Raw genomic sequence first — 24,426 nt, 5'->3', positions numbered from 1 at the left:
CGTGACAAATTATCTTTAACTCGATTTTTACTATAATAACCGGCATTGTTAAACAATAAAACAAATCGAAATTTTATACGTGGGCAAATATAACAATAATTATTTATGAACGACATTTTTTATTCCGTCAAATTTTGAAATCCGTGTGTCAAATTTTCCCATTACTACTATACTACGCATTCCATTCGTCGTTCAGAGTCGTATCATTATGGATTCATGAGGAGCCACCCAACTGAAATTGAGCAAAGTGCCAAATAGGTTCCTGGTTCGAAATACCCGAAACAAATAATTCCCCCCTAATCAGCACTTCCTATTATCGTTATACTTTCTGATTAATCGCGTTACTTGAACTACTTCTTCAACACGAAAAACAAATTCCCAGCGGGAAGCTTTCGAAAGAAATACATACCAATAAAAATGGAGAAAGCGGCTCCTTTGCTGGAACAACCGAAAGTTACCTCGCGGAAGACCATTAATAGCTTTACTACGCACTCGTGCATTTAGAAAAAAAAACGATTTGTTACCGTTCACAAACTGGACCGGAGTCGGTTACTTTGCTTCCGCGAACGACGCGAATCCTCTCGGGTCATTAACGCACTCCCTTACTCTTGGTTGACGTAGGTTTGGTTTCGACGAAGAAAGCCGGAAACGTGAAGCATGTTTTTCTTTAAGTTGTTTTGAAACATTAACCTTGATGGTAATTGTTAGGGGAGACCGGATTGTAACAATATACGAACCAAATAAAAACAAATCCAAGCGCTTAAAAACATTGAATAAACTAATTTGACTCAACAGACAATCTCGAGCTTATTCTCTTCATTGAAATAATATTTTATCTAAGGCTTCACATATTCTGTGAACGATTTCTTTGCTGTAGGAAAATTCAAAACCCGCTCTCCCGTACGGCCGTGAGAAAGCCAAGAATCATTATCGAGTTGAGCAGATGGTGGAGTGAACTGATTTTGGAGTAGAAGTAGGTATGATTTCCATTCGCTGGTGCAACGAAAAGAAAGCGTTGAAGTAAATGGAATCAGGCAATCATAAATCCTTTCTCGGATATTCGCGACAGTTACCAAATTGTTTCTGAATCATTTCGGTACATTGACTGAAATAAACATAAATACTTTATTCACAGATGTCTCCAAATCATGCAAAGATACAGTCGAACTTAATTATTTTGCCTTCTGATAATGTAATAACAGAGAAAGAAAAATGAAAATGGTCATGTGTCCTTACGCGAAAAAGCTTTTAAATAAGGCGATAACAGTTACTTACAAAAAAGTTTTGGAGTCACACTTTTTCACAATGTAATAAACATTAATACCAATCGCCTGCATATCCATCTTTTACAAAAAAAAACTACGAAAGGATTACGACTTATCTGTCTGTTCTGTAAATTTTTGGATATCTTGCATTCAATTATACAGGGTCCGCCATGTAACTTTTTTTTAAACATGCAATAAAACACAAACGGTTCATCCGATTTCAAAATTTATTTTTTCATAGTAAAGTACAATCCTTCCGGTTAATTGTGGAATATAATTTTATTCAAATGGCTGCCTCGACTGGCCTTGCAGTACGCCTTACGGTCGGTCCAGTTTTTGAGAACATTTTCGATTGTATGCAGCTTTATTTCAGCTATGGGTGCACGAATGTTGTCCTTCAAGGCTTAAATTGTCTCTGGCTTGTCCACATAACACTTATCTTTGACAGCCCCCCGAAGATAATAGTCTAACGGCGTCAAATCACAGCTCCGAGGCGGCCAAACGACATCCGAATTTCGACTGATAATTCAATCTTCGAAGACTGTGCGCAGAAGATCGATCGTAGCGTTGGCTGTGTGGCACGGAGCGCCGTCTTGTTCGAACCAAATGGTGTCCAAGTCTTCCTCTTCAAGTAACGGCAAGATCCAAACGCTAATCATGACGCGGTAGCGCTTGCCATTGACCGTGGCGGCGGCTCCTGCCTCATTTTCGAAAATGGTCCAATGATGCCGCCAGACCAAAATCCGCACCAAACCGTCACTCTCTGAGGATGCATCGGCTTCTCCATGATAACGTGCGGGTTTTTCGTCACCCAGATGCGATAATTTTGCTTATTAACATACCCGTCGATATGAATATGTGTCTTATCCGAGAAGATGATTTTTTGGCACACATTCCGCAACATTACCATGATTTTCAAAGTAAAACTTCACTATTTTCACGCGTTCCTCAAGCGTATACACAACCATTTTCGTTCAACGGAAGGATAAAACTAAGTTTCTGTCATATCAGAAGTGAGAAGGTTACCAATGTCGAAATAACCGATAGTTAAAAAAAAAAGTTAGATGGCGGACCCTGTAGTTTTATTGTGTCCATAGTATTGGCGTCAGAACAGGACGATGAATCATAATCTAGTACTTAGAAGACCAGTCTGGAAGTTGTTCGATCATAATGAAGCTCAAACAAACTCTCCCATATGGCAGAAATCATTTCAAGAATAATTTTAGAGATAATCAGGTTATTCACAGAATTGACATGTAATCAGCTGGTATTCGTAGGTTACCAGCAATTCACAAGGATGCCGCCTCCTAATCAAAAATCACGTAAGATTAAATTATCTTATGTAGTTGCACTCCATTCTGGATACTCTTCTCTTTCGATGAAAAGAATTTTTCCGCGTTGCGATATATTTTCTCGAATGTAATGTTTATTGGCTTGAAATGGGGAAATGTCATATACAAAAACTGCTATTTCATTGCCTACCACGTACAAAAGGATTTTGTATTAAACGTTTCCGTACACCAAAACCTCCGTTTTTTACGATACGTGTTTTTCTAGACGTAGACTTTTTTTTACAAACCTACTTCATGAAAAGAGGTTTTTGCATTCAATGAAAATGATTTCCGGCTCATTTATATTCCATGAAAACTGCTACAATACACTGAGGTCTTTGTTAAGCGGTTTTATTTCGATTTCTTTTCACGCGGATTCGCGAAGTAAGCCTTTTTTTAGCGCAGTTTTTCTACGTGTTACGTATCCTCTGCGTAAAAAGTAGATTCCGGAAAATGATGTTTGAGCTATTTCGGAAATCCAATATTGGCGACTTTCGGTTTATCGAAAATCTTTGAAAACCCTTACAATATCAGTATTTCTGAAACGGATTTGATGAATAGGTGCCGTTTAGGGTCATTAAAAAATCCGATATGGCGGCTTCCGGTTTATTGATACTCTTTGAAAACGATTACAATATCGGTATTTTCGAAGCTGATTTGAAGCATGGTGTAGGTGCCGGAAAACGGTGTTTGAGGTCGATTCGAAGTCCAAGATGGTGACTTCCCATTTATTTATATTCCTTGAATATGGGTATTTTCGGAACGGATATGATAAATAGATTTCAGAAAACTTTATTTGAGTTCCTTCGGAAATCCAATATGGCGACTATCGGTTTATCGAAATTCTTTGAAAATTCTTACGACATGGGTATTTTCGAAACGGATTCGATTAGTGGGAGCCGGAAAATTATGTTTGGGATCATTTCGAAATCCAAGATGGCGACTTCCGGTTTATAGTAACTATTAACATTTAAAAGCTTACCTGGAACTTTTTCAGTATTTTCAAGTTGCTTAGAAGGCACTTGGAAATTCTACCACTCTTACAAATCACCTAAAGTTTCACGTGAATTTTAAAGAAACAAAAAATTCATGCACAGCTAAGACAGATGGTGTTGTAAACATCAGATTGGACATTTTCAGATACCGTGGAGATTTTTTATCAATGTCCTACGAAAAAAAGATTATCGAATGAAATAGCGACAATAGAAAATTGGGAATAAACTATAACATTGTTGTGTTTTTACTGATGTTTGGAAAGCCCTTTTTTCAACCAATACATTTTGACGTGAATACGTCTTACTTTACTACGGGGCATTTTTTCAAAAATTACCCTGTATAAGTTGTGCATGTTGCTTAAGACGGTCAATTTAGTCATTCAATTTACATCAACTAGCTGATTATTGTATCATTTTATAAAAGTGCTGAATAATATTCAAACAAGATCTTTATTATATGGAATTAGAATTGGCTTGTAAGATGTTTACTAAAAATATCTAGTTTACGAATTGAATATCATATCAGTATATAAGTGAATAATATTTCCACATTTCTCAGGAATTTTTGAATGAATTATAGATACACCCAAACCTCCGTTTACGAACACTTTTTTACGTTACTTCTTTTTACGTAACCCTATTTACGAACCAAATCCCAAATAACGTAAACCTTTTTTACGAACTAAATCCCAAATAACGTAAACTTTTTTACGAGCCAACTTCTTAAAAAGAGGTTTTTGCATCCAATGAAAACAATTTCCGGCTCCATGGAGATAACTACAATATGGGTATTTTCGGAACGGGATTGATGAGTAGATGATGGAAAACGATGTTTGAAGTGGTTCGAAAATCCAAGATGGCGACTTCCGGTTTATCGATATTGCTTAAAAACCCTTACAATATGGGTATTTTCGGAACGGGTTTGATGAGTATATACCGGGAAATTATTTGCCGTACACTGCCCATACTCGCATATCAGTCCCATATCGATTTTCGCCATTTTTGAGTTAGCTTAAGGAATGAAATCTATCCTCAATATACTCTCAGAAATTGCAATAAAAGTTGAGGGTTTGTTCAGTAAAATGTGAAAAAAATATCAACTCATGTCTGTCACATATGCAAAATACCCGCATATCAGTCCCATTCAGTGCAAATTTCAATAATTTTATTTGCTGAAATGTTGGAATAATAAAGGTGTATTACCGATATTTCATTTAATAATACCATAAATTCGCATTAGGTAGCACAATATATCAAAAAATTCGGAAATAATATTTTAATCGTCTTTTTCTCGACTTGCCGATTTTCCATATGGGACTGATATGCAAGTATGGGCAGTACAGATTTTGGTAAGTTTGAGAGGTAAAGAGCTTTTACCCTCTAATTTATGCTAGGTGCACATAATCAAGTAAAATTGGTTATATGCACCTAGCATAAATTAGGGGGTAAAAGCTCTTTACCTCTTAAACTTACTATCATTTTCTTGCATCCACTTATCACATCCGTTCCTAAAAAGGCCATGTGATTGGGGGTTTCCACATTCACTACACAAAACTTTTTTTACGAAGTAAATTCCAAATAACGTAAACTTTTTTTACGAACTACCTCCATTTACGAATCCCCGTTTAGTTCGTAAATGGAGGTTTCGGTGTACTGTTTGGCTCTGCTGAGTGAAAAAAATCTCTAGACCAGTGAAAAATACTTTATTTGCCATACCGATCACATATGCAAAGTTTCATGCAAATCGATGGGGTTGTGCCAACAGCCAGCCGATTCCACATGGAATTGCTCTATTCCGGCTGATATGTGGTCTCTAGGATGCACTCAAAATTAACTAGTGCTATCTATTGTGTCTGTGATATATCTTTGTACGTCGGATATGCTAATCAAATGCATTTAATTAGAATTATTTTCACTCCAACCGGCATGAACAATAAATTCTCAAAGTGAAGTTTCATTTCAAATTTCGAAATTAGTCGCTCACTGATCGAGTAAAATTCGAGCACAACTTTCAAATATATGATAAACAAAGCATGGACTCATGTACTGACTTTGTTCCAATCTCTAATTTGCATGGTATTTCGCTCATTAAGCAAATTCTTCTCATACCTGCATATTCCACGGGGTACTACAGGGTGAATATTTTCATTTTGATTCTCACCAGACCGTACACGAGTTGACCGCAAATCATGTATTTACCATCTACCAGAGCAAGGAACCAGGTCAGAAGGTGAATCGAGCGCGAGGCTGGATGGTGCTGGGTGCACAAAAAGGAACATTGTAAAACTGCTCATTACAGTAGTTAAATCAACCGAGTCTTGTTGAAGCTCTTCCGCTTGTTTTCTACGTTGTTTTCCTGTGCTCACCCTCACCCACTCACCCTGGAACCAGATCCCAGAACGACGGCCGGCATCGGGAGGGTTCACCACTGGAGCTTTTTATCTTTCTCCGCCAACCGGTCGGGAAATTCTTTGTCAGTCACCACAGCTACAGTGCAGTTCCGCATTGTTCGGAGCAAATTGCTTGTGTATTTTGAAGAAACCGCCTCAACGTTTGGGGTCGTTATGGGAGTGTGCAAATGGGGTTGGGAACGGTTACCGATGTTCTTCCTTTTCTCAACATTTGATCCCTAGGAAAGAAAATCACTTGCAACCGTAGGTATTCAGTCATTCCACGGCGAATTCGAACAACAGAAAATAATCTTCAATCCTGTATTTAAATGGAAGGAACCCGACCTCAAATCGGAACACTTGAAGGAACAATTGCAAAAAAGAAATACATTTAATCGCTTTCCACACACCGGAAATGTTTGTTGGAAACAGAAAAGGTAGCATTTTTGCACCTCCCGGGACCAACGAGCATTGTAATGCGCGAAAGATGATGCACCTGAAAAGATGATACAAAGTGGTTGCGGTGAGAGGAGAGGCGTACGGAAAGTCTTCTTGAGACTCGCACGTTGTGTGACAATTGAATCCAAAACAATAGCATACAAAGGTGACATAGGGCAACTGTGCCTCAATTCATCTCAATTGAATATTCAGTCGGTGTCAAATTCTCTGCTTTTGTTCATTGTACGAACCGGGATCATCAAATTTCATCCGGACATTCGTGTCAATATATTAGTGACGAGTGCCAAAGCTGAGATGAATATGGGTATGTTCACCCTACGATGTGAATGATCGTCGCATTCCCAACGGATTTCACACTGCATCAGCGGAGCATGATGCAATATGTACTTGTAGCAAAACACTTTTTACAGATTCAATGCTATTTTATTGGAGGAAACGACGCCTCTGAAGGAGATGATTTTTCTCTGCCATCAACATCCCCAAACGGCAGATGTGAAGATTTATAATCCTTTGTTATGAAATTTTCTATTTATGTATTTCTTTGCAGCAAAAATTTCGACTTGATGTGGTAGAAAAACCGAACCAAAAACTTATGAAACTAGTGAAAAATTACATACTAAAATTTCTTGTTAAAACTACAACTATTTTTTGGCGGATTGAGAAAATCGACATTTGAAAGAACGATATTCAAAGTAAAACAGATAGTAATAGGCAAAAGATACGTCGGTTGAATTTCTCCAAAGCGGTTGGTATGAACAAGCATTAGGGTTAAATTTAGTGTCAAAATAAGGCGCGTGAAATTTCAATCGCATGACTTAAACGAATCATCGCGCAAAGTGTATCGTGCAAAACCGACACATAGATATACGGAATATTTTCAGTGATTGGGTGCTGTGGGCTTACGACACGTTTTGTTCGCTAGTGAAGCAGACACTATGGATGGTTATAAACCATGAGTATTTTTAATTGTCTAATATGAGGGTGATCAATGTGTGCATGTTGTTTAAGGCGGTCAATTTAGTCATTCAATTTATAATCAAAGATCTCTCTCTTTATAATCAAAGATTTATAATCAAAGATCTTGATTTTCTCGCCTACATCGAATTTGTTCATTCTTTGTTACAAATCAAAATCTTTGACATGAGCCGTGTACTGCTCATTCGGTTCATAAGCAAGAGATGTGAATGCTGAGTGTGATACTTGTTGCAGTCGATTGATCTTCTATGTAATTTCTTAAAAACTGTTTAATACTCTGATACATGGTAGTTCCGACAGACTCAGATGCAAAATTTGGTTATTCATAACAATATACTACAATTTATGGGTTGACGAATCAAATCAGTTGTTAAGAATCTCTCAAAATGTTTTTTTTTCATATTCTTTTGAATCTCGAGATTCCAAATTCACATAGCCAAAACCGTGCAGATTCTAAGAAATTTTGTTTTATTGCATGCTCTTATGATTGATACATTGCTATATGTTCTAGATATAAAAATTTACCATATAAGTTACGACACTTCTCAAAAGATACTTCTGAAAATACAAGAAATACCAATGGTTTGTGTAATAAATTGGAAATATTAATACATGTTATACATATATACAAATATTACATGTTATACGTCATCATTTTACTTACAGTGTTATAAAAAATACAAGTATTCTAAATTTTGGTATAATTCGACCTAAATGCTTCTATTATGTTTGTCTACCTTTTGTATAACTATAGGTATAGAATTCGCTCAAACTGAAGAACAATTTTTCGAACTGTGGAAAAAGTGTCAGTTTCATTCGCATTCACGTTATCCAGTTATGTCTTTGATATTACCCACTTTTCTTTTTTTACTACATTGACTGTAGTAATTCGAAGATATAATATTTTTTTATTATACAAGGTTAGATAAGGCGCTCAAATTATTATTTTCGATATGAATATCATATTAATTATTAATATTATTAATTTTGTTTCGAAAGTTTATTACCAATAGTATGTGATTCATTTATTTGTAAAATTATAATAATTTTCTCCACATTATTTTTTTTCTGACCAACTTTCGAAAACTTAAAAACGGATGAAATCTCTAACAATGTATTTTTTTTAAACCTAAAACCATACAGGGTGCTCCATCTTTTATGTCTGTATCTAAACATTGCATAACTTTGAGGAAATACAACCGATTTCTATAAATGATGTATTTTTATTCAGTTTGGTTCCATATTTTGTTGAACTAATTTTTGAAAACAATATCAATTAAGTTGCCACCTTTATTAGCAATTGCATAATGACTCATTTTTTCTGAGTTTGCCATTACCTTTCTAAGCATTTCGAGTCAATAGTTTGGGGCTGGTTGCCGTAAACCTTGCTTTTTAGATAACCCCACAAAAAAGTTGAGTGGGGGACGGGGGGGTTTAATCAGGTCAGTCGATGTCGCCTCTTTTTCAGATATGCACGTTGAGTTAACACAATGGAACGACTGTTTTAGATGTAAAGTGTCACTATTTCAGCGCGTTGTTGCGGTTCGAAGCGATCCATGGCAAAAATTGTACTGAATTGACGTTTCCAAAACATATCTGATGCAATCGCTCGGTTGGTAAATGTGAAAGTTATTCAGCGGTTACACACCGACATAAAAGATGGAGCACCTCGTATAAAACCAATATATCACAGGATTTCTACAAGCACAGAAGTAAAAAATTATCTACTCTTTCAGAGAAAATTGCTTCTCAATCGACAAAGCTCGCAAAACATTCAAACAAGAGACTTTAATCTATTGTTTCATTATTCTTTCATCTGTGCAGTTGTCCCATAGTTTTTAGGGTCTGCGAATCATTTTTATGAAAAAATGGAAGAATAACAAGAATCGCGTTGTTTAATCATCTACTGATAAGGACTACCGATTCGAGTAGTTTTGAAACCGGTTTAGAAAATTTTTCACGTTTTTTGTTTTGTTATTGAATGATGGTATAAAATGCTTAAAACACTTTACCATATAACTCCGGAACCGGATTTCGGATCCATATGGGACCACAGGATCATAGGACCACCTTTTATTCGAACCTAAGTTTATGAAAACCGGTCAAACAACAACTAAGAAAAGTGAGTGCGATCAATTTTTGGAAATATGACCACAGTTTCCGGTGCCTACGGAATCCGAAACCGAGAACGACGATAGCCGAAATCGGTTTACTTGGCCATCTACTGATAATTACTATCAAATGAAATAGTTTTAAGGGGAGCGGGTCGTTTCGCCGAAAGCCATGGCTAATAGCCAACAAGTTTTACTTGGGAGGTCTGTTCTTAGGTTCATGAATCAAACTTTATTCAAGTGTACAAGAATCAATCTTTGTTCATTAAGTACAATTGTCGGTCAACAAAATGGGCGTTAACGTATGATCATTCATTTGGGTTTATTTTAAATCAATTCCAATTATAATATTAAGACAATTGCAAGATTCGGCTAAATGATCCTTTCGGCGGAATGACCCTGATCCGTATTAAGGCCAGCTTGGAACATTTTTACGCCCCTTTAAGTGATGATATAAACATTTTTCCACACCTAACTCTATAATTCTGGAACCGGAAGATTGTCGTTATTATTCCGAGACGAATCCGTTACAGGTTGTGGAGAGTCTCGTCCATTAGTTTAAAATGTTGTAATTGCCATATTGTCCTGCATCAGAAGATTGTTCGAAAAACCTGTTTTAATCCACCTAGTGGTGTAATGATGCCTTTCTCATATCAATCATACTATCATATATAATACTGTGGTATTCTTCAAAATAATTCTCTGCGATTCTTGAAAGAATAACCGAAATCGGTTTGTTTGACCATCTACTGATAAAAACAATCAATTGGAAAAGATTTGAGGTCGATTTAGAATTTTTTTAAAGATTTTTTACCATTTTCTGTGATGGTATACAATTTTTAACATACTTCACCTTATATTTCCGGATACGGAAGTCGGATCCGCATGAAATTCAGGAATTACGCATGGGACCACAGGACCTTTCATTTGAATCTAAGTTTGTGAAAATCGGTCGCGCCATCTATGAGAAAAATTAGAACACATATTTTCTTTTTTTTTTGCACATTTTACCCCATAACTCCCGAACCGGAAGTCGGATCCAAATAATATTCAGGAATTTTTTATGGCACCTCAAGACATTTCATTTGAACCTAAGTTTGTGAAAATCGGTTCAGCCATCTCTGAGGAAAAAATAGTGCACTTATTTTCACAATTTTTTGCACATTTTACCCCATCATTCCGGATCCGGAAGTCGGATTCGCATGAAATTAAGGAATTACGCATGGGACCACAGGACCTTTCATTTGAATCTAAGTTTGTGAAAATCGGTCGCGCCATCTATGAGAAAAATTAGAATACATATTTTCTTATTTTTGCACATTTTACCCCATAAATCCCGAACCGAAAGACGGATCCAAATAATATTCAGGAATTTTGTATGGGACCACAAGACCTTTCATTTGAACCTAAGTTTGTGAAAATCGGTTCAGCCATCTCCGAGAAAAGTTAGTGCACTTATTTTCACAATTTTTTGCACATTTTACCCCATAATTCCGGAACCGGAAGTCGGATCCAAATAATATTCAGGAATTTTTTATGGGATCACAAGACCTTTCATTTGAATCTAAGTTTGTGAAAATCGGTTCAGCCATCTCCGAGAAAAGTTAGAGCAAAGAAAACGTTACATACACACATACGCACATACACACACACACATACACACACACACACATACACACACACAGACATTTTGCGTACTCGATGAACTGAGTCGAATGGTATATGACACTCGGCCCTCCGGGCCTCGGTTCAAAAGTCGGTTTTCACAGTGATTGCATAACCTTTCTATATGAGAAAGGCAAAAATATTCTTCGACGTCTCAACACTTGGGTCGAAACGAATGGCTTGTTTCCGCATTACTTTCGTCTGACATCCAAGTTACCTTCGCTCAAAAACAACAGATGTCATCTGTATTTTCAGATATTAAAGGAGCATTTGATTCAGTTTCCATTGATGTTCTTTCAGACAAGCACCATTAACATGGACTTCCAGCGATTATAAATAATTATTTGCACAACCTTTTGTCAGAGAAATGCATGTATTTTTCACATGGCGGTTTGGCAACATTCAGAATTAGCTACATGGGTCTCCCGCAAGGCTCATGTCTCAGTCCGCTGCTCTACAATTTTTACGTGAATGACATTGACAGCTGTTTACTATACTAAGACAATTTGCAGATGATATCGTGGTTTCAGCTACTGGACCCAAAGCTATTGATCTGCAAAAATCATTGCAAGATACCTTAGATAACTTGTCCGTTTGGGCTGTTCATCTGGGTGTCGAATTTTCTACGGAGAAAACAGAGCTGGTCGCCTTTTCAAGAAAGCATGATCCCGCGCAGCTTCAGCTGCATATGATGGGAAGAATCATCGCGCAGGTTTTGACTTTCAAATACCAAACACCATTCACGTGGGGGGGGACATTAGGTATTTGATAACAAAATGCCAACAAAGAGTAAATCTTCTTCGAACAATAACAGGATCTTGGTGGGGTGCTCATTCGGAAGATCTAATAAAATTGTATCAGACAACGATACTTTCAGTGATGGAATATGGATGCGTTTGCTTTCGTTCCGCTGCAAATTCTCATATTATAAAACTGGAGTGAGATCAGTATCGTTGTTTGCGAATTGCCTTAGGCTGCATGCATTCGACACATACAATGAGTCTTGAAGTTCTGGCGTGAGTTCTCCCATTGAAAGATCGCTTTTGGAAGCTTTCATCGCGACTGCTAATAAGATGTGAGGTACTGAATACCTTGGTTATTAATAACTTCGAAAAGCTAGTTGAGCTTCAATCTCAAACAAGATTCATGACAGTATATTTTAACCATATGTCACAGGAAATCCACCCTTCAAGATATATTCCTATCCGTGTCAGCCTCCTAAATGTCCCTGACTCAACTTTATTTTTCGACATATCCATGCAACGCGAAGTGCGTGGAATCCCGGTTCACCTACGTTCTATGGAAATCCCAAAAATATTTTCAAGTAAGTTCAGGCATATTGACTCTGAGAAAATGTTTTTCACGGACGGATCATGAATTGAAGAGGCTACAGGGTTTGGTATATTCAACAATAATGTTTCGGCTTCATTTAGGCTTCAAGAACCTGCATCTATTTATATAGTAGAGTTAGCAGCAGTTCATTTTAGTTTGAGTGTAATCGTCACATCATCTCCAAACCATTATTTTCTCTTCACAGAAAGTCTGAGTGCAATTGAAGCCATTTGCTCAAACGCTGCTGGTAAAAATGAACCTTTTTTCTTGGGCAAAATAAAACAGTGCCTGAACGTCATATTGAATAATAATTATCAAATCACAATAGTTTGGGTCCCGGCTCATTGCTCCATTCCTGGCAATGAAAGAGCCGATATTTCAGCCAAACGTGATACTATTGGGGGTGAAATTTATGAGAGACCGATTACTTTCAACGAATTCTATAGCGTGTCTCGCCAAAGAACACTTAAAAACTGGTAAGTTTTTTTGGGATAGATATGATGCACTCAATTATTCCTAAAAGATCGACAAAGGCATGGTTCAGGGGACTGGATGTGAGTAGGGACTTCATTCGTGTGATGTCCAGACTTATGTCCAATCACTACACGTTAGATGAACATCTCTTTCGAATTGGATTCTCCGCGCCTAATCATTATGCTTGTGGCGAAGGTTATCGCGATATTGATCATGTCGTTTGGACATGCGTGGAGTATCGTGATGTCAGATCTCAACTAATAAATTCTTTGCGTGCCCAAATTAGACTATCTAATGTCTCAGTTCGAGACATTCTTGCTTGTCGTTACCTTCCATACATGAAATTATTGACCCTTTTGAGACTTAGTTCTGACTGAAACTTCGTCCATTAGTTCATGAAATTATCAACAAAATGTAGAAAAATAACAGATTATTTTATAACTTATAGCAGTTAATCGCTTTGTTCAAATAATATTCTCGAGTAGATTTACCAATAAATTATTAAATACCCAATACGATATTTAAAATAACTGTTTCAATCCACATAGTGGTGTAATGATGCCTTTCTCATATATAATACTGTTCCGGACAGTGTTGGTGATTACCGAAAATTTGACAGAAGCTGATATATTGCTATCTATATTGTATACAAGATTTTCAATCCGGTAGAAGATGCTATAAGAACTCGAGTCTCTCAATGCATGAACCTTGAGAGAATTTTGCTACATTTTTTCGCTCCACTTCATACTCTGAGTATTTCACGCCCTTAAAAAAATTTACAGTCTGATAATGATCGTTGCTGTGTGGAATTTCCCAAGAGAGAATCGCAAGTTGACAATTATCGCAGAAAATCGAATCGCTGATTCGACTTGATGATTCTCATACTAGGTTGCAATATTCCAAAACCCTTGTGTGGAGCATTCACAGACATTTTCATAGACACAACTTACACAAAGGTTATATGCACATAGTTAGAATAAGAGGCAATAGTGAAATGATTCTATCGCAATTATCAACTGCCTGTATAGAATCGGATCGCGAAACGAGAATAAGCGACGGTTTGTTGCTTTAGAGAGGATCCCCAGAGCAGCGTGCTAACCTTTGATTCTCAGAAATGTCATCGAGAGAAATTCGCTCTCGCACTGGTGTCGATTCTATGTTAAATGAGCCATGCCAGGTTTTTGTTGTTGCGATGATTTCCTTTTTTCTTTGATGGCACTGATTCAATCGTTGAAGAGTTGCCAGTGAACGTTCTTTGATACGATAAAAGCCATCCTTGGTCCCGGGTAGGTGTAAATAGCAAACAAAGATCAAAATAATAACAAATTTTATCATCATATCTTGGCATAATGTTGCTATGCTGTCATAAAGATACTTGATATTTTCTTGTTATTTTATCCAAGAAATCAAGAAATTACAGGGTCCGGCACTCGTAGTGTAACCAACTTCAGACCGCTCGCGCAGCTGACGCACGGGCATCAGCTCTCTAGAAATTTGCTAAATGACAGTTCGGAGTTGTATTGTTTACAAGCGCAAGAAAGCATTTTGCCAAAAGTGAACGCGAAAAAAAAAATCTTGACTTGAGAGAGCGAAGGAGTTGCTTTGTTTGGCCGAAAGCGATCAATTTCCGAACATTGTATTTTCTGACGAGAACTTTTTTCCAATTGAGCAATTCGTAAACTCTCAAAACGATAGGGTTTACTTGACCGACCGTTCATACGAGAATTTGAGTCATCGATTGGCCACCAGGAGGCAGCACCCGCAACAGATAATGGTTTGGGCCGCTGTAACCGCAGATGGGCAATCGTTTTCATAGAGCCTGGCGTCAAGGTATATGCGACATATTATCGGGAAAGTATTCTGGAGGTTGCTTTGAAGCCGTGGGCAGACAAACATTTCGGTGGCAGACCATGGACGTTTCAGCAGGACTTGGCACCGTCTCACAAAGCTCGAGTGAACCAAGAATGGCTAAAAAACAACGTTCCGAACTTCATCACGTCCACAAAATGGCTCTCGAATTCACCAGATGCGAATCCAATGGATTATTCTCTTTGGGCCATTTTGGAGAGCAAAGTCCGAACTAAAAGATACACCAGTCTCGAGGCGTTGAAAAAAGTTATTGTTCGCGAGTGGGCCAAAATACCTGCAAGTCACATTCGGCAACTTGCGATTCATTTTTTGACCGTCTCAAGGCCATAGTCAAGGCAAAAGGTGGTCATATCGAGCAAAAGTGAATTGATTCTGAATTTTGTATTATTTTTACACATTTTGCACTTTGAATTAAGTAAAAGTAATTTTCCAAACTGGATTTATGGCCTTTTTAATTGGTTACACTTCGAGTGCCGGACCCTGTATATTTTGTTGATATTTTCTCATACAGGCTTTGTTATGGTTTTTGATATTTTAACTCTTATTTCAAACTAAATAATGTTGCTAGAAATTAAGATGTTTGGTTTTGATAGCAGAACTTGTTATTGGTTTGCAAATCACTTCTACCCGGGGTGGTATTCTATTCAAAATGTTTCTTTTCGACTTTTGAAAGAAACCAAGGGATTGTTTGTGCGTTAACTAGTATAACATGAAGAATGAAACAGTTCTCTGATCGGTTAGGCCATCCATTAGAAAACGAAGTGGGTTCACTATTATATGTACTTCCAGCACCGGAATCTAAGAACCGGTATAGTCGAAGTCGGCTCGTGCGGCCACCAACTAACATGACGAACAAACTCTACTAGTTTTTATTCAAATTTTGATGATTTTACACTATTTTGCCATCGTACTCTAAACGACGATTGAAATTTTCGTTGTATCCAAAAATACGCAGCAATTTCTGGACGAACCATAAGACCTTTCATTTGACCCTAAGATTGGGAAAAATGGTTTTGAGTTCAGTTCAGAATTTTTTTTACGGTTTTTGTTTCACCGATATAAGTGACGGTGTACAATATTGAACACACTTTACCCTATAACTCCGGAACCGGAAGTCGGATCCAAATAAAATTCAGGAATTCCGTAAGAGATCATAAGACTTTTCATTTGAATCTAAGTTTATCAAAATCGGTTAAGCCATCTCCGAGAAAACCTAGTGAGATCATTTGACACATAAACACACACATACATTGCTCAGCTCGATGAACTGAGTCGAATTGTATATGGGAACAAAAAATAAGCACAACATTTGCTTTACAATGTATACTTCCTCCATATAATAGCAATAACTAACAAACCATTCATGAGATAAAGCTGCTTAAACTCTTCTCAAAAGTTCCTTCTAGAGGTAAAATGGCAAACTGATGATGAAACTTGCCCATTTTGGTCATGAACAATTTTTATTCGAAGTTTTAGCCAAATGAAAAAGGAACAAACCATTTTCGTGCTTTCCGATGGAGCTGCTCAAATGTGCAATCCAAGTACATATAAACTACCAATACTATCGAATTACATATATTTGAAATTCCAGATTTAGTTTTTTACAAATAGTTCCTAAAAGTGTAGCATTCTATAACCAATGGTGTGACTGTTTTCGTTTGGAATTGTTACAACGGAAGCTTGATAAATTCTGTCACGTAGTCGGTTTTCACATTCTTATCAATAATATGTAATTTAATCCTATGTTGAACCAACAAATAGAAACAGAAAAAAACAGTGTCGAAAACAAAATCCCTCCCTGACTGAACTGAAGGTACAGCTTCTAGAAGTTTCATCCACAACCATTCTATTCTACGGCGTCACTAGTAGCAACCATTTCCCTGTGACACTCCCCCGAAGAAGTTTCCCTGTAGCAGATGCAACATTCACACGGGGGGAGGGCTAATCCGTGCACGATTGCAGCTTCCGTCACCTTTTAGTTTTGTGTCATCATAATCCTCATAATAATTATTTACAACAAATACATGCACATATCCGCTATTGTACGGTTGCGGGTTTGTTGCCCATGGCCACAGTGCGGGAAAGTCGTCAGTACAAGGAAATACACGTAGTTTAGATCCGCATCACAGCGGGATGTTTCCAACCAGAACTATGCACAGCGGAAAATGCAAAACCTTTTGATACTGGCACTGGCTCCTCATCATCATCGGGTGGTTCCAGAAGGGAACATTAAAGCAAACTGTAAGGCCTGGTGGTTTGTGGGCAACCCTGTTATGGCTGAAGAGGGGGAAAAATGGAAAATTCATCACCGGACTTACCGTGATGGGCAGTTCCAGTTCGTGGGTTTCGTTGCCTCGCCAGATGCTCGAGTCCGGTGACAGCGGCTGGATATCACAGTCCAGTGTGTTGATTTTCTCCTGCAAACGGGACAACGGTGTGATGACCGGCCTTGTAATTAAATTTTCACTAGGATGTGGGGAAGCCGGTTGCGGTTTGGCTTGCTGATGATGATGATGCTGCTGCTGCTGCTGCTGCTGCTGCTGTGAGTCAGGTGTAATACGCTGATTCAATGCTGCTGATAGTGCCGAAGCTGCCTTATTGTTTTTGGTTAACTTTGAGGTTGCGGCAATGATGGCGGAAGCGGCCGCTCCCAGTGTCTTTATCTTTTTCTGTTGATCCTGCGGGTGTTCTGCCGGAGTCGGACCGGATTTGTTGCTGCTATTGTTCGGTCGATTGACAGAGGTACTTTCACCGGTTGCCGCAGGACCTACTCGGGTTGATGAAGGTTCCACGGTGGACGGAGAGTCCTCGCGTGGAATGAAGTTTGTCTTCAGAAGTTGATTTTTGATGATTGACTCAACCCGGGCCGGGAGTCGGGTTGGTAACTTTCTGACCGGCACCGTCGATTGCACCGGTTTGGATAGAGTTTTGGCCGTTAGAATGTCCTTTTCCGAAACGATTGCGGTGACTTTTTTCGGCATCAGAGAGTTTCGGCTGCCGTGACGATGGTCGCTGTCATTCATAACCTGATGATGAAGTTCGCTGTACAGTTCCTTGCTGTTGTAAAATTTGGTGGTTGAAAACTCGGGTTTATCTTTTTTGCCGACATCGTTAGGATCATGTGCGGTGCCACTGTTGTCGGTATTGAACTTTGTGTTGGCGAAATCAATCTTCTTGAGCGGGGTCGAATTGAATACGTTCAGTTTCAAAGAGGTTGGGTCATTTTTTTTCACACGCCTGGGAATGAATAGATTGCCGTAATTATCCTTCACTATGTCACTGCCACTGACAGCAATTGGCATTTCTTCTTCGGTGGTAGGTGAAAATTGAGTTGTAGTGCCGGATATTGGCGCTGATGTGGGTGGAGCCTGGGTGGATAATTGTTGTGATGATGAAAATGTCACCGACGAAATAGCTATCGTAATAACTTCATCGTCCTGTTTTGGCTCCTCCTCCTGTTCGGCCTCTTCTGGAACATCGAAAGTTCTGTACCCTTTAAAATTCTCCTCAATCCGACTAATTACTTCATCATTCTCTTCCAACTTCTCAGTAATGTTATCGATGGAAGGTTTTCCCTCATCATTGGCTGATGTTTCCGAGGTATCATCAATTAGTTCAATCTCGATCTTGGTGGTAGAGATGTCACCAGAGTCCTGTCCTTTTTTTCCAGTCTCTCCGCGATCCTCATCAGAACTGTCCGTTTTCCCGTCAATTATCGGTAAAACTTCCGATGGCTTCATGATTGTCGATTCGAAAAGTTTCTCGTTATCTTCGTTATTTCGCAGAATTGCTTTTTCTCGCAACAATTTTTCCTGGGTGTCCTCTGCATGCTGTATGCCATTTACCCCCACCGGTGGTTTGAAATCTTCCAGCTTGGAAGGATAAAAATCGTCAATATTTATCTTGCTCGGATAAATCGATTTGGGCGCCACGACGCCCGTCGACATCAGCATGTTCTCATTATCCGACTCATGCAATCCATTATCAAACTCGTCCGTTGTGATTTCAGCTATCTTGATCCGGTAGAGCCCGTTCTTCTTCTCAACCCGTATTTCATTGGACAAATGCTGCTCTTCGCTAGAATCATCATCCATATTAATAAGCTTTTCACCGGGGACTTTGGTGTTAATGGTGACCGTTGTTTGACTGGTGTCGCTAGTCGATTCCTTCAGAAGCCTCTTGACAGATGTTGTTTCCACCTGGCTGACTTCGGCAGTTGCGATTGTGCTTTCCTCCTCGTCCGAATCCGTCGAAACTGTCGTCGCCGCTGCTGTCGACCGAACGCCGCTGGAAGATTCACTTGAGAAAATCACTTGAGTAGTTGTGCCTTCGCCGCTCTGCTGAGTGGCATTTTCCGGTTGAGTTGCATTCACCAGCACCGGTTCGTCACTGGACCGTTCCGTTCCAGTACCTACTTCAACTGTGAACGACCGAATACCGAAACTAATAACAGGAGTCTCACTCTCCAGTTCAATATCAGCTTTCTTCTCAATCTCAGTTTCATCTACAAAATTGACTGCACTGCTACTGCTGCTGATGCTGCTGCTGCTGCTGCTGCTACTTTCCGACACTGCAATTCCCGTCGTCAAGCTTTCCATTGTTTCGGTGGGATTATTAATTTCAATTGCACTCGCCGGTTCACTAGCGGACACCGTTGAAGACGGATTTTCAAACATCTCCGGTGAAGCAGTGCTCGTAAGACCGCTTCCGGTGCTCATCGGTATCATCGTTGCACTTTCGGTCTCACTGATCGCACTGACGACGCTGCTACCAACGGTTGCAACTATCAACAGCCCACCATCCTCCGTCGACGATGTCTCCGAATAAACACTACCTAGCTTTTCGGAAGCCATCATGGCAAACAGCAACCAAACCCAACTCTTCGCAAACAAAAGATCCATTTTTTTTTCGGTTACTTCAAATTCTCCAACACAGACGAAACACTTTGATGATTCTTCAAGCACCAACTTCCATCAACAGAACTCGGTTACGGTTTCGGTTTGGTGTATCCTCTTCGGGATAGTAAAAAGTAAACTCAATTTTAGGCAAATGTTTTAATTGCCAATTTTTCCTCTGGAATGCTATGCCCAGACACTCACACACACAGTACGACACGATACTTCTAATTTTCTTTCAACTGCTTTGCGTAATATTCCACATCGGAGCGGCTCCTCATCCGGGTCAACACTTGATTATTCCGGTCTCAGCAAGAGGCCCCTCTGAAGTGAATCTGGAAAAAAGTGAGAAAAAATACACGAAAAAAAGAAAACGTTAGCTTTCGGTAGCAACAAAGAGGGCAGAGACACTTAATTAAAAATGATACTAATTATACGGGCAAACTCCGTTGAGTGCCATTGTAGCCTTTGGATTGAGTGGGGATTGAGATGGTGTTTCCAAAAAAAAATATACAACCCAGTACTTCTCGAGTAAGAAGCATGACTACCAAAAGAAAACATCCCATCTTTTTCGGTAACTTGGAATACCAGAAAAGTTTTCGATTTAACAGAACACTATTAAGAATAAACACTTGAAGTAACAGACATTGGATCTGAAAGAGATTGTCAACTTTCTTTTGACATTAAAATAATGCCTTAATCTAATAAATAATTGAACTATAATAACTCAGTTATCTGTTGATGGATTGAGACAATTTAACAACCAATCGATTCGGAAACATTTAACTTAAACATGTATGACAGCGTCGTTTCAGTATTTCAATACACGGAACGACCGAAATTAGCTCTGCGCCTAATTCGTATTACTGTTTTTGAATTAGTTGATTTTAACAACAAAATTTCCAATATAACTATAAAATTAGTTAAAATTGAGAATTTACTTTGCCGAAAAAAGCTCTTATTTTTAGAGAATGAGTTTAGTTGGCGAATATCCTGGACAAAAACCAGCAATATTTCAATCCAACACGAAATTCTCTTTAACAACTAATTTTGTTATTAAAGTCAGAAAATTTGTTTCTATTTATCTATCACCATCATTGCTGAACGATAGCACAAAGAAAACAAAAATGAAATTGGTTTTATTAACAAGTTTATTAGCCAAAAACTCATGAGAAGTGTCAAAGCAAAACAATCCATTAAAAAGCTAAAAAGGACAGTCTTGTTGAAACTGCTTGCGAATTGTTTAGATGTTTTTCGCATGTGTTACGATATATCCATATATAAATTTCTAAACCGATATGTAAAAATGACGTAAACTCTTCGTAGAAAGTGTATTTATTCAGAATTTGTGCGCATTTGAAGCTATTGTGCGTAATAATGTTTTTACGCGGAACAGTGAAGTGAGTTTCGAATGTTGCACTCTAATTGTATATGTCAAATGAAGTATTTTGTATCTTCTAACCTTCCGGGCTACGCCGTCCGGTGTAATATTTGTATTCGGTTTTTGTTTTCCGAGTGGTCAAAGTTTTCAGTGAGAGAGTCGATTTCACGATGTCGAATGAAGAAAACAGCGATTTTGAAGAAAAATTTTCAAAAAGAAGTTTATGTTTCGCTTATGTCTTTTTCTCCAATACAATATCGTATTTATGCCTGCCAATATAGAAAAGACTACCGCGACTGAAACTTTTTTCGGTAGTAATGTGCCATCTAGTGGCTAGTAGTCATTACGGTGTAACGTTTTTTTCGGTGACAGAGCGCCATATAGCTGCAAATTGCAGAAACCAATTCAACCATTTATGTTGGTTGAAAACAACGTTTTATTTTTCTAATTCAATTAGGAAATTAGTTGAATGGAAATGAAGTGTGCCTTAGTTAAGAAATGACAGAACGTTTAAGTGTGCCTTAGCTAAGAAATGACAGAACGTTGAATTTAACTAAAAAATAGCCATTTCTTATTATTATTAAGGGAATTAGAATTAAAAAATCTAAATTACCAAAAGTAAGATTTTTTTAGTTGTCTCAAAAAATAACTAACTAAAATCAGAAAATCAACTAATTTGTTCGCCAAAATGCTGATTTCGGTATTTGCGTGTAGCGTATCATTGAAAAATTAGTTTGAATCGACCTATGTTTTCACCAGCCGACGGTTTGATCTTATTTTATTTTTATGCATGTTAAATTCAACAGCAGGCTATACCTATGACCAAGAGATCTTTCATTACACAGTGGTCCGGATCCACAATTTTGGGGGACAAAAACATTTGTGGACTAGCCTTATACTTTAGAGCTATGATGTCTTCAGAAGAAATGATCAGTGAAAGATAAGCCATATTATGATGCATATGGTATAAGGGTGGTTCTTATTATAAGAGTGATCCAAAAATTATTTTCTGTATGTGTTGAGATAGAGGACTGCACCTTTTGGCAAAATTATACGAAAACTTATATCGAGCAACTTTGCCGAGAACACTATTGTAGTATCTCTAACGGTTTTAGTGTTACAGCTATTTTAATAGAGCAACTTAAAAAAATAGATTTTTTGCTCTAGCTTTCTTATTTTTCATTTCTCGTTCTTGGTGTCTTTGAATATCTTTTAGAATTTATTGAAACCAATTTTTTGATGACTAGCGCATTCAGGTAGCGTTTTGTAAACCGAACTTATGAGCAAAACTAGTTCAAAAACAGATTATTTCTAAACTGCTATATCTAATTGCTATATCTTTCATTGGATAGAAAATACTTTCGAGCATGTTTATAAAAATAATGGCGGAGGAGATATTTTTTTAAATTTTTTAAATTGTGTTCAAACCAGAGGTGAAAATAAGCTCATTTTGCGCACAAGAATGTGAATCAAGATTTCTGATTGTGAATCAAAAAAACCGAAAACCGTGAATTAAAAAATTGGGTAACAAAACTAAAATTGAGATTATTTTTTTAAATTGTGCGAATTGTAGGGTAACAGAGGTATTTTGGCCACTTCATATATTTTGGCCCACCTAACAAACTTTATCGATTTCATCGGATTTTATCGATGTTAAGTAACTCATTTTGCATCAATTTGAAGCTAATCACATTAAATTACCTATTGCGGAAGGGGTTTTTAATGATATTACAATATTTGGTGGATATTTTTATAAAGTGGGCCAAAATAAATTCAATCCTAAAGTGGGCCACCAAAATACCTCTGTTACCCTATAGCTTACAGAGTAGCAGCAGACCTTATGCGCTCCTTTTATTGCACTGAGACAAATTTGTTCTCATTCTCAGAAAACAACCATGCGCAGGCGAAGAGCTTTAGCTGCTCTCACAAAAACTCGTTCGCTCGCTTCGGGAAAAGTATCTGTAACTCTTCAATCATTCTAAAGCTTTTTTATTTACTTCTTGAAAATCCTTGTGCGGTCTTGCTCAACATCACCTTAAGATTTATTTAAAACTGTTTGCATGGTCATACATAAAAACTGTTCAAATACGATCTGCAATTATATATAGTAATATTGTTAGTAATTTCAATTATATTAAACTTCTTATCGAACCTGATAATATCGATAATAGGTGTAATTTTTTACACTTGAATGAATTTTGATCTCGAATAATATTTTAATATATTATCGAACTTAATTCGTCAAGATAAAAATAATTAATAATCTATACAATCAGATTAAAATGAATGGTTCGTCATAAATATCCAGTATTCAAAAATCTTTTAGATCTCAAACGATTTTGAATCTGTTAGTTAAAATACATAACATTCGACATGTGTCCGGTTATCCCCTTCATTTTTATTCCCGGTTGTGGCACTAAAAATGATTTTAAACGTTTTCTGCTCTGGAAAGTTCTAGTCCGGTTTGGCACACAAAATATTAAGTCGGTTTTCGTATTTAAAACTACTTAAAGGTGAACGACCAAAATTAGGTTAAAGCCGGGTATAAATAAACGATATAAAAAACTTGAAGAGTTTCAACGATAAATTTCACTTATTAGCTAAATAAATAAACGATATAAAAAACTTGAAGGGTTTCGACGATAAGTTGCACTTATTAGCTATTCATATAACGCTCAATCACTTTTTTAAATCTGCTATGTTTCAAACATTATCACACACATGGATTTTTTGATAAAAAGCTTTAGAAATGAATGTTTCATTTATGTCTATTCATAATAATTCGAATATGTGTATTAGGCCACAGAAAACTTTTTTGTTGTTGTTGTCGCTCATTTGAATCACGATGAAAAAATTTAAAATCATAGTGGTCTATACCTCTAAAATGAAACTGGTACCGATCGATTTTCATGAGCTCGGATTCAAAGTTTGAATGGTGCGTTTGAATCGGTGTAGTAAAATCCTGCACTCCTGTTACTTCTGTGTATGATATTCAAGCTAAATAGGGTAATATTAATCAGCTGCATAGCACGCACAAAGTTTGGACATGTTTTTCTTATTATTATAATTATTAGTCATCGCAGCATGTATTAGCTGTTTTTATCGATGATATGACTCCACCACGACGGTATTGGTGAATAAATTTCAAATACATCACGACGCATGGAACGACGCGACCGACGAAATAAACTCATCCAACGAGCCCAAAACTATTGATATCGGATAATCCATATCCGATAATATTTAGTGATAATCAACTTTGACGTTTACGTCACTTATACCAT

The 24,426-nt window shown here is 37.6% G+C and overlaps 1 protein-coding gene across 1 annotated transcript in view; it reads right to left on the bottom strand.

Moving 5' to 3' along the window:
- Positions 1-24,426, bottom strand: part of LOC131427685 (serine-rich adhesin for platelets-like) — a 460,655-nt gene that overhangs the window by 274,446 nt on the left and 161,783 nt on the right. Inside the window, exon 3 of the mRNA XM_058591094.1 lies at positions 17,185-20,096. Coding sequence (XP_058447077.1) covers positions 17,185-19,767 — 2,583 coding nt within the window. The 5' untranslated portion in view covers positions 19,768-20,096. The remainder of the gene's footprint in view (positions 1-17,184; positions 20,097-24,426) is intronic.

The sequence above is a fragment of the Malaya genurostris genome, chromosome 2 (assembly GCF_030247185.1).
Source record: "Malaya genurostris strain Urasoe2022 chromosome 2, Malgen_1.1, whole genome shotgun sequence".
In the NCBI taxonomy this organism is placed as follows: domain Eukaryota; kingdom Metazoa; phylum Arthropoda; class Insecta; order Diptera; family Culicidae; genus Malaya; species Malaya genurostris.
The sequence above is the reverse complement of the archived record's forward strand: the minus strand, read 5'-3'. Positions and strand labels throughout refer to the sequence as shown.